Source organism: Colletotrichum scovillei (genome assembly GCF_011075155.1).
Source record: "Colletotrichum scovillei strain TJNH1 chromosome Unknown Contig00009, whole genome shotgun sequence".
In the NCBI taxonomy this organism is placed as follows: domain Eukaryota; kingdom Fungi; phylum Ascomycota; class Sordariomycetes; order Glomerellales; family Glomerellaceae; genus Colletotrichum; species Colletotrichum scovillei.
In genome coordinates, this window is record NW_023336267.1 from 3559122 (window position 1) to 3572322 (window position 13201).

The 13201-nt window shown below is 52.2% G+C and overlaps 3 protein-coding genes across 3 annotated transcripts; 1 reads left to right on the forward strand and 2 right to left on the reverse strand.

Annotated features, from left to right (window-relative positions):
- Nucleotides 1-2010: 2010 nt before the first annotated feature.
- Nucleotides 2011-5827, reverse strand: HER10_EVM0009799 (uncharacterized protein). The gene is made up of 3 exons (XM_035479272.1): nucleotides 5422-5827; nucleotides 4887-5135; nucleotides 2011-4788 (listed from the first exon to the last, which is right to left on the reverse strand). Exons 1-3 carry the CDS (start codon nucleotides 5630-5632, stop codon nucleotides 2678-2680), a joined length of 2571 nt encoding a protein of 856 aa, XP_035329905.1. The 5' UTR covers nucleotides 5633-5827; the 3' UTR covers nucleotides 2011-2677.
- A 137-nt stretch (nucleotides 5828-5964) lies between these two features.
- HER10_EVM0003446 (uncharacterized protein) lies at nucleotides 5965-7038 on the forward strand. Its single transcript, XM_035473121.1, has one exon. The coding sequence runs from the start codon at nucleotides 6140-6142 to the stop codon at nucleotides 6866-6868; it is 729 nt and encodes a 242-aa protein (XP_035329087.1). The 5' UTR covers nucleotides 5965-6139; the 3' UTR covers nucleotides 6869-7038.
- A 177-nt stretch (nucleotides 7039-7215) lies between these two features.
- Nucleotides 7216-12522, reverse strand: HER10_EVM0005891 (hsp70-like protein; the record flags this gene model as incomplete). The annotated part of the gene is made up of 5 exons (XM_035475493.1): nucleotides 7216-8741; nucleotides 8796-9098; nucleotides 9144-9239; nucleotides 10883-10928; nucleotides 12499-12522. The coding sequence occupies 5 exons, from the start codon at nucleotides 12520-12522 to the stop codon at nucleotides 7216-7218; spliced, it is 1995 nt and encodes a 664-aa protein (XP_035329402.1).
- Nucleotides 12523-13201: the final 679 nt, after the last annotated feature.

The window sequence follows — 13201 nt, forward strand, 5'->3', positions numbered from 1 at the left end:
ACGTCGCAGGCAGCAAAGTCGAAAGCAAAAGCTAAGCTCTTCGGATCAGCCTTGGCCGTTAACGGTCCCGTCTTTGACTGAACGGATTCATGGTTCTGACGGTCCGTTGCTCTCTAGTCGTATCCTTCAGTCCAAACCCATGGGTTTCCCCAGACTGATCTTGCTTCTCACTTCCTCCCCAGAAAAAGCACGTCCGGCGTTGAGTCCTGGCACACGCAACACACGTTGTGTGGGAACGTCCGTGTAGCAAGAGATAAGGACAGGAACCCTGGTCACTCGATACAGAACGTAATCAAAACGTGGGACCCGGTCAGATGGATACCTTCACAAGTAAATTTGAGTGCAAGACTCAAGCAAATCCGAGAATGTTGACCGTCTTGATTGCCCCTGTCGTATACATGCGAGGTGAATGAGCGAGCGGGCTACTGTGCGGCGCAAGACGGGAATGGCGTTGTCAGATGAGATGCCATCCAATTGCCGATCCCACTATGTTTGGAGAGTAGCGCCGTTTCCGGGGTAGGCTATCGACTGGGGGGAACGCTTCGAGGCGGGATCGTTTGTGGATTCTGTCGTTGGAGGCTTGGAGATGCCGCCACTTATCTCGGGGAATTTGGGAAAAGCCAAGACATGATGAGAGATCTCCTCGAGAGCGCCACGAACGGTGCGATTGACGTCGTAGTCGAGATCAAAGTCCGCGTGGCTTCTGCAAACGCGATGTGAGGTCGCCATTGCATCTTTCTGCTTGCGCTCTGAGAATCTAGAAGTGACAGAATAAACCGGGTACGCTTTCTTGACCCCGGGTTTGCGGGGTTTGGCGCACGGAAAATGCGTTCTCCATACCCAGAGATGGTTGGAAGGGAACTAGGGAAGAGGACAAAAAAGAGAACGCGTTCGACCAGGATAAACCGACTCCTCATTTCGACGCCAGCATGAAGACGTCACCGTCTGGAGGCGGTATGCTTGCCATTGGTCTTTTTGGCAGACCAGTCAACGAGATCTCCACTTGGAAACCAACCGAATGGCTTTCTAGGTACTTAGACATGGTGCCATCGTACGAAGGCGCAGAGGAATTGGTCGGGCCAAGTCGGCAACGGCTCGTGTAAATCCGTTCCTGGAGTTTCATAGTACCGACAAAAGACGGCGAAAAGGCCGCGTGATTATTTGGTAGATTTGTGGCGCACTTTTTATTTAATTATTTGGACATCAGAATTCCCGTCCTAGTTGAATCGTCTAGTTGAATTAGGAATCGCGAATTGGTGAGACGTCGTCAGCTAGAGTCGCAGCCAAGAAAACGTGCTAGAGAGCCGCCCGCAATGCCCAGAATTGCCGAGAAAATGCCCAGCCCTCTAAAATGCTTGTATCGTCGCCTGCAAAAGCTTGGGCTGTCGCACTGGGGTATCGGGCCGATGATCGCTTTCCTCTGCACCCTGGCTGGGAAGATGCAGCTTTCCAGAGAAGGACTCCGTATTTTCCTCGATTGATTGGGTTCATGGCTGACTGATTGCACCGCAAGCACATGACCTTGTGACCGAGTTTTGTTCCAAGGACGACTTTGCACCTTTGTGTCCTTCGGCCAAGTTCCCGGTCGATAGGTGAGGTCTGAGTCGTGTTGTCCTGGCACTGTCAACCAGTAAAATGGTCATTTTCGAGGGACCCCTAACGAACCCCGCGGGGCAGGTGTATTTCTATGCGTTTCTCCAAAAGGCTGTGGAAGCGGTCGATCCCCGCACTGGTTCCTTCAGCAAGCGGAGACGATGCGGAGTCTAATATCCAATCTTTCATACTTGCTAACAGTAAGACGTTTGAGTGGTATCAGCTGGTTTATTTTGAGGAGTCTTCACTGCTTCTGTAGTACTGTATGTTCGAACCGTTAGTAGAGAGGTCTGGTATAGAATTCTTGATTTTCTCGCTAGTTTGGTTCTACCTAGGTCAGTAAGGGACGTTGAAGAAAATGCTTCTTGGCCTCTTCGAAGTTGCCTTATTAACCGTGGCCGGAGGCCACGCGTTTTGGGGGTTGCCCACACCTTCCTTTGGAAAGTTTTTGTTTCCCGTTATCCTCTAAAACAATTTTACTAATATTTTTGCAGTTGGTTTCACCGATACTGGGCATCATGAGCACCTATCTAATCGGAGATGCCGCCAAGAACTAGGTCGCCATGAACCCCCACAACAACTCGGTCTTCGATGCCAAGCGTCTCATTGGCCGCAAGTTCCAGGACTCCGAGGTCCACTGCGTAAAGGTAAGGTACCTTAGGTAAGGTGTGGCGGTACGCACTTTCCTGTGTTACTCATACTCACTAAAGACCATACCTGTGGTTGTGGATCACAATGTCTAAGTGAACAGAACATTGCAGATTCTTGAAGATAGCCGAAATCTTGTTGATTGAGGATCGTGTGGACAAGTGATTCAGACGTCTTGTGATGTCGATGCCTTTCATACTATGCTACTTTGCTATCTTTACAATACAGAGTGATAGTTGATAGCGCCATATGTATTGACGGCGATGGTAGAATGGCGTTGACATGGTGACGGGTGTTGATAAAGCACGGGTTTGATTAATGCTGGGCGATTTATTATTACTGGAATGTTGAGAAGGGTATCGATCAACGTGTATCGTCTTCGGTTATTCTCTGCCTGGTCTTGATGGAGAGCATGGTCTCCCAAATAATAAAAACCTTAGTAGTTGTGCTTGAGAACCGTCTTGAGCGCTGCAATCTCCTTCTCATACTTTGTAATCTTGACTTGGCTGCTCTCAAGCTTTTCGAGTAGATACGACACTCGGGACCCAGTCTGAGCAGGCTGCTTTGGCAGGCTGCCCAGAAGAGCCAGCTCACCCTCGGCCTTTTCAATGACCTTAGCCTCCACTTTGGTAAGCTCTTTCAAAAGAGCCAGGTCCATCTTAGCCTTCAGAACGCGGTCGTCGAGCAAAAGACTAAATGCTGCTTGGTACATCGGTTTTCCGGGACGGATCGTTTGCGGCCGGCCGTTGTAGGTCTCCACCGTAACGAGCTCTGCGTTTGTGAGCCCTTCCAAGGCCGACTCGCCGTTCGCAGCGCCGGGGGTGGTGGAAGAGGCAAATGTATCGGACAGGAGAACCTCGTTGTATCGAAGGGCATCGTGAGAAGCAAGCGCCTTGATCAAGTACCACGCCTGCTCGGTGGACCATTTCTTACCCTCAACAGTATCCTTGCCACCCAAAAGGTACATCTTGACGATTTCAGTGGCGCTCTGGTTAATGATATCTTCAATGGCCCGCTGCGGGCTCTGGCCACCCTTTAGGCGTCTGGCAAGGTATTCGAGATCTGTGAGACGGCCACCGAGGATTCCGATTGCCGAGTCCAGCTCCGACAGATCGGGCTTTTGGTGTTGCTCGGGCTTATCCTCCTTCTCCTCTGCCTCCTTGGATTGTTCTCGGACCTTTTCGATTTCATCCTCTTCGAGACGGCTGATAATGAATTTCTTGGCAACATCAAGGGAGAGATCACCCAAAGCAGCTTGGCGGAAGACGCGATCCGGCATTGCCTTGGATAGTGACTTTGAGTAAGAGGTGTCGTCTGTCAAGAAGATAACGTGGGCGACATTGTTCTGAACCATGGCCGCAGCCCATTCCGCAACCTTGTCGTAGACCAGGCTCGAGCCTTCGTTCTTGTGCAGAAAGTTATCAATGACCACAACAGCTCGCTTGTCTGGACGGGCCTCAAGGTATGCGTCGTCTGAAAGGTCACCATCCTTGCCATCCTTGTCGCGTCCCGCGAGGGAGACTTCCTTTAGGGCCTCTGCGGTTGTGTGAAGGATTTTGACCACCTGCGACTCCAGTGTCTCGGAAAAGCCAGCCTTGACCCCAGTTGTGCTCTGTACTGCCAAATCGATCATGCTGCTCATGCTGTTCAAGAAAGCGAAGATCGGCTTGTAGCCCACGGCGGCAGCTAGGTGTTTGATAGTTCCACTTTCGCCCCTTGCCTCGATGATCGGCTTGCAGTCGATCACCAAAACGTTTTTCCTGCCCTTGAGTGACTGGTCCAAGACGAGCTCCTTTTTGCCTGAACCCCGAGGGCCTTGAACAACGATGAAAGTGTCGGAGCTCTCAAGGAGCCAAGTCTGGATCTGCTCGATGAGGTCTCGGCGATGCTGCCAAACTGCACTGAATCCGGCCTTGTCAGCCTTCTTGTGCCCAAATGAGGAGAAAATATCGGAAGTTTGGCTCTTGATCCATCGGTAGAATTTGTTGTTGCTCAATCGAAAAGAATGTTGGATATGGGCTTTGACAAAGAATTCGCGTATGGGGTCGAAGATGGCCACTGTGATCGCAGCAAGGAGGGCGGCAACAACGGGAATTACCACCCTAGGATGGCTAGTGAGCCAGTTCCAGATGTTGTGTGGTTTGACCTTTTGCTCGTAGGATAGGCGAAGCCTTGTGCCAATCTTCCCGCCACCAAGACCTTCGTCAACCAGGAATCCATGAAGACAATTTCTCGCCATGATGGCGTCGCGGACGCGCGCAAAGTCGATGTACGCATACTTTGGGAGAACCTTCGAGTCGGAGGGCTGTGAAGTTATCTCGGCAATTTTTCCGTATCTGCGAAACAGACTGTAGAGGGTCTCCTGTGAGAGTTCGACGGCCTCGCCGCCTGCATCTTTTCCTGTGAATTCGACCTTGACACGACTTTTGGGAAACCGGTAGAGGTCCTCTAGCCAAGGAACTCCCTTGACCAATCCTGCCTGAACCCCACGGAAGGGGTTGAACCACGGTCTGAGGGGATTCTTTTCGAGCGAACGAGCGAGCGATGCTGGTGGGTTGTTAGCCAGGCATTTACATGAGTTGAGGAGCTTCAGTTCAGACAGCGACGAAGAAGTCATTACGGACTAGAACGAATTTCAGACTCACTTTCAATATCTTTTGGTACAACGTCGGAACCATGGCTGAATTTTACAAAAGCTCCTCCGTCTTTGAGTCGCGGCAGGATCTCTGTGACTTTGATTGGGAGGTTGTCGGGGATCGCTCGTTTCACTAGGTTGATTGGGTCGGTGCCAAGGCCTCCGCCAGAGCTATCGAAACGCTTGAGAAGGTCGGTCAGGTCACGGTCTGACTGCCATGACCGTCGGAGGAGGTAGGTGAGCTTGAGAGGGAAGAGATCTACCAGCTATTGTCAGTATTGTTTCCTCGCGCGAGCGCTGGCCGCGATGGACATTGAACAAGAGGCACAAAGGTGGTGAGGGTGAAGAGGACAAGACTGTAAGTGGGGAGAAAGCAGGGCATGCGATCAAGGAGAGAAATAGAGACAATGAAGAGCATCGATACGACACTTGATGCTCGGAGGAGGCCAAAATTGGGAGAGGGTAGGGGCCAAACCCGGGACGCGGGGTCCTGGGTCAGATGCAGGAATGACTCCGCTGAGAGAAGGGGTGACCAGAAATCTTACTGTCAAAGAAGAGAATGGATTCGCTCTCCGAAGTGGCGATATGCCCAGACTTCTCGTCGCCGGTTACGGTGCTCTCCCATGCTTTGGACGCAGCGCGCACGATAGCTCCATGTCGCTGGGATTGAGCAATTGGCCGGGGCAGGCCCCATGTCATCTGCAGCCGAGGCGCAGGCCTCATGCCGGAGCGAAGCAGCGCTCTGGTAGGTAACATTGGATGGATGTCGATGCAGACTCACATGTTGCTTTGACAAGCGGCGGTGGAATTGAGTTTGAGGACGGGACGTTGTGAACAGCTGGATGGAAGGGAATGGAAGAGAGAATCAAGGCAGCCGACTAGCTTGCCTGCCTCACCTCACCTTACCAGAGCTGCTTAGCTCCTTCTTCACGAGAGTGTCAGCCCCGGTGTTCGCGTGGGATGATGTCACGTTTTGCGGCCCCACTAGAAGGCCCGCGCGGTCCAACGCGCCCCATAACCTTAAGTTTCGAAACGGACGATATCTTATCCGAACCGACGACGCCCCACCAGAGCACGCGCAGCTATGGCAAAAATCATGCAACCACTCATTGGCTAGACGCGGCGTCTTGGAGGTCATTGATGGTAACGGTTGCCGACTTCCCCTCATTCTCGACTGCGTCCGACCAGCCCAAGACGATATCACCTTGGGACTTTACCCGATTCCTTACGCTCTCTTCAGTTTGATATCAACAAATCTTCAAAATGGGCTGGCTCTGGGCTTCACCATCTCCCCCCAAGACTCCCGCTCCGGGACAAGCTTCACAGGCTCCCGCGCCGACCCCGCCATCCTCGACTAAGACGACTGACTCCGAGATCGATCCCGAGATTGCAAAGTTCCTCGCCCTTTTCCAGAACGAATCGGGCAGTCAGCCAGAAGAAAAGGCGCCAGCGCCAGCACAATCATCCTCCACACCGTCCAAGTCATCATCGTCTTCATCATGGTTCTCCCTCAAATCTTCACCCGATTCCCCCTCTCAGACGAGCAACCGTGCAATCACGCCACCCTCCGATAACCCCGTGGCTGAGTCCACCCTTCCGACAGAGATGTCTTGCCGCCAGGCGTTTGACATGGCCTTTCACTGCCAGTCTGTCGGCGGCCAGTGGAACAGCATTTACCGATACGGCACGATGCGCTCCTGCAGCGAACACTGGGAGGACTTTTGGTTCTGCATGAGGATCAAGAGTTACTCGGGGAAGATGAAGGAGGATGCCATAAGAGACCATTATCGTCAGAAGGAGTTTGAAAAGTATGGAAATGGCAAGCCAAGCAGTGAGGACGTCTGGCAGGCAAGGACCACCAAGGTCCCACCGGGCATTGCATTTACGGAGAGTTTGGAGGAACCCACAATTAATGACGAGGAGTGGCAGAGGATGGAGATTGAGAGGCGAAAGCAGATAAGGCGGGGGCTCGGCATCGAACCAGCAGCATGATACAATTGTACAATAAGAATTCATCTCTTCTCACATTTTCGCGGTCAGGCAAAGTGAAGCCATTTCCTACAACCACTACATTTTTGTTCATCATTGGGATATTATCCGAGTTTAGAGCACATCACAAGCATGAATGATTGCACAAGTAATTTTACTGTTTTTGTATTAGACTTCCTAAACCGCGGAGCCTAGCTAGAATACATCTCTGACCCATAACCGTGCTTTTCCCATCGTGATTTCATAAATGCAAAGAAAGCAAAAGTCTAGTCGTGAAACCCAGTGGCAGCCTATGCGGTACCACACCCATGACTCGGACTCTAAGAAAAGAATTCATCAAGGGTATCAATTTAGTCAACCTCCTCGACGGTGGGGCCGTCGTCGTGGTTGCCGGGGGGAGCGCCGCCGGGAGCACCGGGGAAGCCGCCAGGGGCGCCACCGGCACCGGGGGGACCGCCAGCAGAGCCGTAGAACTTCATCATGATGGGGTTGGCAATGCCCTCGAGCTCCTTCTGGCGCTCCTCGTACTCCTCGCGAGTAGCCTGCTGGTTCTCGTCGAGCCAGGTGACGATGGTGTCAATCTCAGTCTTGAGCTTCTCCTTGTCGTCAGCCTCAAGCTTCTCGTCAACCTTGGAGTCGCTGAGGGTGTTGCGGAGGGAGTAGGCGTAAGACTCGAGGCCGTTCTTGGCAGAGACACGCTGGGCCTCGGCCTCATCCTCATCCTTGAACTTCTCGGCCTCAGCAAGCATGCGCTCGATGTCCTCCTTGGAAAGGCGGCCCTTGTCGTTGGTGATGACAATCTTGTTGGACTTGCCGGTACCCTTCTCGACGGCGGAGACGTTCATGATTCCGTTGGCGTCAAGGTCGAAGGTGACCTCAATCTGGGGAACACCGCGGGGAGCGGGGGGAATACCGGTAAGCTCGAACTTGCCGAGAAGGTTGTTGTCCTTGGTGCGCTGGCGCTCACCCTCGTAGACCTGGATGAGGACACCGGGCTGGTTGTCGGAGAAGGTGGAGAAGACCTCGGACTTCTTGGTGGGGATGGTGGTGTTGCGGGGAATGAGCTTGGTCATCATGCCACCAGCAGTCTCGATACCGAGGGACAGAGGGGCAACATCGAGAAGAAGGATCTCGTTGGTGCTCTTGGAGGAGGTGTCACCGGACAGAATGGCGGCCTGGACGGCAGCACCGTAGGCAACAGCCTCATCGGGGTTGATGGACTTGTTGGGCTCCTTGCCGTTGAAGTAATCGGAGATGAGCTTCTGGACACGGGGGATACGGGTGGAACCTCCGACCAGGACGATCTCGTGGACCTGGGACTTGTCGACCTTGGCGTCGGTGAGGACACGGTCGACGGGCTGGATGGTAGAGCGGAACAGGTCCTGGCAGAGCTCCTCGAAGCGAGCACGGGTGATGGAGGTGTAGAAGTCGATACCCTCGAACAGGGAGTCGATCTCGATGGAGGTCTGGGCAGACGAGGACAGGGTGCGCTTGGCACGCTCGCAAGCGGTGCGGAGACGGCGCAGGGCGCGGGCGTTGGAGGACAGGTCCTTCTTGTGCTTGCGCTTGAACTCGTTGACGAAGTGGTTGACGAGACGGTTGTCGAAGTCCTCACCACCCAAGTGAGTGTCACCAGCGGTGGACTTGACCTCGAAAATGCCCTCCTCAATGGTCAAAAGAGACACATCGAAAGTACCACCACCAAGGTCGAAGATGAGAACGTTGCGCTCGCCCTCGGCCTTCTTGTCAAGACCGTAGGCAATGGCGGCAGCGGTAGGCTCGTTGATGATACGAAGGACGTTGAGGCCGGCAATGAGACCGGCGTCCTTGGTGGCCTGACGCTGGGAGTCGTTGAAGTAGGCAGGGACAGTGACGACTGGGATATGTTAGTCTGTGACCTTGAAGTAATGTTGGAACATGTGTAACTTACCAGCATTGTTGACCTGGCCACCGAGGAAGGACTCAGCAGTCTCGCGCATCTTGGTCAGGACCATGGCGGAGATCTCCTCGGGAGTGAAGGTCTTGGTCTCGCCCTTGAACTCGACCTCGATGTTGGGCTTGCCGCCCTTCTCGATAACCTTGAACGGGAAGTGCTTCATATCGGCCTGGACCTCGGAGTCCTGGAACTTGCGGCCAATGAGACGCTTGGCATCGAAGACCGTGTTGTGGGGGTTCATGGCGACCTGGTTCTTGGCCGCATCTCCGATCAGGCGCTCAGTGTCGGTGAAACCAACTGCAAAAATATTAGTAAAATTGTTTTAGAGGATAACGGGGAAACAAAAAAACTTTCCAAAGGAAGGTGTGGTCCGATTGCCCTGGTCGTTTGCAATGATTTCAATCTTGTCGTTGGAGTAGTATGCGACGCATCTAAGATCTGTTAGTGACTGGAGTCGTCCGGTTGCCTGGTGATGGTGACATGGGGCGCGGGTGGACAGGGAAGGAGACGAAAGTAAGACAGGAATGAATGAATGACTTACGAGTAGGTAGTACCCAGGTCGATACCGACAGCCTTGCCTCCGGAAGCCATTGTGATGGTTGTGTTGTGTGGAAGAAGTGATGTGGTGTTTTTGGATTTTGCGTGTGAAGGAGGGGTATCTTCGTGCGCGTAACCGGGAGAAGTTGTATTCCGGTAGAGTTGATATCAGCGATCAAGAATTCGGTGAAAAAAGAAATGCGCTGGACACTTCTGATTTTTGATGGGTATTAAGAAGGAGAATGAATTTCGTGGAGAGTGAAGAATCGAGAGATGTAGAGTGATGGTGTTTGGATTCTTAAAAGGTAGACGGCAGGTAGGAGGCAGGAGCGACTCAGTGCCCCGCAAAAATTCGAAATGGTTCTTTCCTCTTCCACCTACCCTCAATTGGTGGGGTACCACATTCGCTGCGGCCCAGCTGGGGACATTTCCAGGAGCCTCTCGAACACGCCTGAAATTTTCTACCAACCCCTACAAGGATTAATTCGAGACTAGGGCCTTTTCAGCCTCTCCAGGAGGCAAAGTTTCCAATTTTTCAGGATTCGAGGCAATTCCCCAGCGCTTCGCAAGGCGATTCCAACGAGGTGAGAAAGATTCTGCGAAAGGCGATTCGCTGACATCATACGCTTCCATGAAGTCTATGGAGGGGCAGCCCGTTTGCGCCCCTTGTCGCAGTACCCTGGCTTGGCTCCCATGCACGCCTTAAAACTGGTCTGTGTAGGTATCCTCTACTTTTCCCCTCTCGTCCACGAATCCACACCGCTCCAGAAAAGAGAATTTCCATCGCTGGTGAGGTGATATCATCCAGACTGGGCCACACAGCTGGGCCACTGCGTGGCCCAGCGACCGGACCCAGCGACTCTTCATGAAGCATCTATTATCCACCACAACCATCTCGAATCTCCATTCTGGGGCCTTTCTGGACCTTAGTCAGGCACCTCGATCTCAAGCAACCAAGGGGCGACAATTGAATTCAACAGGAGGTGCGATCAATGTCAGTCGGGTTGTGAGCGCCAAGAAATGCGGTGGCGAAGGTGAGAAGGGACGCAAAGGACTGCAGCATTCAGAAGAACATTCAGGCAGACTGGCACAGCTAGGTAAAAGGAATTGATTTGGGAAATCAGGCTGCTATCGCAATTATTCTTGTGGTATGTGAGGTGGTGAACACTACATGCAGGTGCGCAAAGGGCAGCCTTTGTTGCCATGGCAGCCCAATGAAACCCACCATTGCGGGTTTTTCTTCTTCTGTCCCTCCTACTGCTATGGTCCCCTCTTGTGCCTCTGTGCTTTTTCTGTTTCTCATTTTCTTGGTACGTATTCGTACCTGATGCTCCCACGGATGGCAGTACCCAACAACGACTAAGCAACCAAAGGTGAAGGCAAAGACAGAACTTCCGCCGACACCAGCGGGAATGGTAAAGGTACCTAGGTACCTTAGGTAAGGGATGCACGGATGCTCTGTATTCCGTAGAGATGGCCTATTAAAAGCTGCGACAATCGGAAATGACTCCGCTTACCCGGCCAGCCGGCCGGCCGGGCCTGACCAAAGAAGAATCCCGTAATAAGTGGGTCTGGGAACGGGCTCGGAACCTCGATATGACCACAGCCCGGACGGCTGTTCGGGTACCAATGACTGCAGTCTCGCAAATGCATTTCAGTCGAATTCTTGAAACCAATAGATTCAACCAAGTGCTCGAACTAGTGAGTTTTACAAGCACATTCGATTGCAAAGTGTACCACCACACGAGGGGACTAAATAATTGACCTCAAAGCGCGAGAGCGGCCTCTGCTAGTCAGAGATGTCGCATATCTCCCAGTCAGTCTGGTCCTTTCGTTCGCCCTAGGTATCCTCCTCGGGATCAAGAGCCGTCGTTGAGTCGTAAACGAATCGACACGTCTCCTTACACTTGACATTGCCATCGCCTGCTTTCTCAGTGTGACCAGCCTCTAAAGGTTGAGAAGTGCTTTTTTGTTTGATAACGAATGGCTGCTGCCAATTTGTTCCGACATTGGGAAACCACTTGTCTTCAAGATTGCTCTTCCATAGCTTCTTTGTCTTCCTGTCGGTAAGTCGTTTGAGCCGGTCCGGATTTACTTTCATGGGAATAACAGCTCTGAGTCCCTCTGTGAAGAAGTTGGGTTCGATATTGTGACGCCTGATCGGCCACTCGTCTATGAGAGATGCCGGGACACGTTTGGGTCTCCTATTCCACTCATCTTCAAATGTCGCGAGGACGGATATTGCCTGGACCCATTTCTCATCCATAGAGTCTCTCTGTTCTTTCGTACCATGGCTCCCAGAAAGGTCTGACGGCAAGTACCTAGTCTCGAGGTTTCCATCTGCATTCGTGTACTCGATGCGATAGGCTATTCTGAACGTCTCCAAGAAGTTATCGTATGAGCCGACGCCGTCAAATTTCTCGTATGAACAAGGATGGCAATGATTCGTCGAAGGACGTGCAATCTCGACTACAGGAATTACGTAGTCGCCATCCTTGACTTTCCATTCGCCGCCGTGATTCTTCCTCAAGGGAAGGCGGAGGCGCTGAATATTTTCCTTCGCGTCTTTTACGTTTTTTGGCATTCGGTGTGGAAACAAGGTGACGGAGAGTCTATTGGGATCGTTGATATCACCGTTGTCGTCAACTCTGCACGGCGGTCCCTTGTAGAGCCAGCAAGATGTATCATCCCCATGACGAATTCTTTCGGGCCCCGTCCAAAGGCCATTTGCAGCACGATACAGCTCCAAGATTGGGCTGTTCCAATTAAGGCCACTCTCGAGGCCACTGTCCGAGCCAGGACTAGCCAAGAAGCTGGGTCTCGCGAATGAAGAAAATGCGTCAGATGCCGTAATCAAGGCAGCGATTCCTGTACAGATACTAGCGACCTAACCGGGCAAACAGGTGGCCTTGTTACTGAAGCCCTCCCAAGGCATGTCTCGCATGCCTGGATGGTAGGCATCGTATAGAGAAATTATTGCCTGTTCTGCCCAAGTATGCCATGATGGGCCGTCAGAGGGGTCAGGCTTCTCCATCCTGGCGATGGGATAGACAGCCCACTTTCCTTTGTGTTTCTTTAGAAAGCTCTTCATATACTCGTAATGATTGACGGAATGACGGGATGGCATTGTGGACTCGATCTTCTGTCGTTGGCTGTTCACGTACTCGGTTCCCTTCGTGCTCATCTTCCAGAAGCAATGGGCTCTGTAACTTTCCAAAGAAGAGTTGTTGTTCTCGTGGTAGACGGTGATGTAGAGTACGTGCTCGTTGTCCCGTTTGTTTCTCTCCTCAATAGGGAGTCTATCGACCTCGGTAGCCCTCGATATGATGTCCTTGAGGCTGGGCATTCCGTTTCCAAACAGATCCAGAGTTCCCATCTTCTCGAAACCTAGTGTTGCTATCAACATCTCAGATTCTCGTCACAAGTTGCTTTGTCTACTGATCTTGAACCATTTTTTTCGCGATGCTCTCGATTTTCTTTGGCTGCTTCAATATGTCAAGCTGATGAAGACTCACCCCGACACGACTTAGATCATCATTGCGAATTTCACACGACCCGAAGAATGCGACGAGAAGGCGTTCAAACGGCATCTCGATTCTTTTGTCGATCTCCACAACCGGGCCCGAGCCCTCGAATTTCTTACAGGAACATGACGCCAAGGGAGGGCCTATCGCCAGGCACTCCTCCGGAAGAATGACAAGGTCCATGAACTTTTCTGGGCTGCAATAAAGTCCCCACTGAGTTTTTTCCCGAGGGTAAGGCTCAAACTCTACATAGCGGCCCTCTATCCTTTTGGAAGGATCTCGAATAATTCCGGTCATGCCAATATACAACAATGGGTAGTTATCTTTCATCAGCATAAC

Excerpts from the sequence above, each read along its gene's own strand:
- HER10_EVM0009799 (XM_035479272.1), bottom strand. The coding sequence starts at position 5,632 with ATGTTACCTACCAGAGCGCTGCTTCGCTCCGGCATGAGGCCTGCGCCT. Across the intron at positions 5,136-5,421 it reads ATCCATTCTCTTCTTTGACA|ATCTCTTCCCTCTCAAGCTC; the intron begins GTAAGATTTCTG and ends AATAGCTGGTAG. Across the intron at positions 4,789-4,886 it reads TGTACCAAAAGATATTGAAA|CATCGCTCGCTCGTTCGCTC; the intron begins GTGAGTCTGAAA and ends ACAACCCACCAG.
- HER10_EVM0003446 (XM_035473121.1), top strand. The coding sequence starts at position 6,140 with ATGGGCTGGCTCTGGGCTTCACCATCTCCCCCCAAGACTCCCGCTCCG.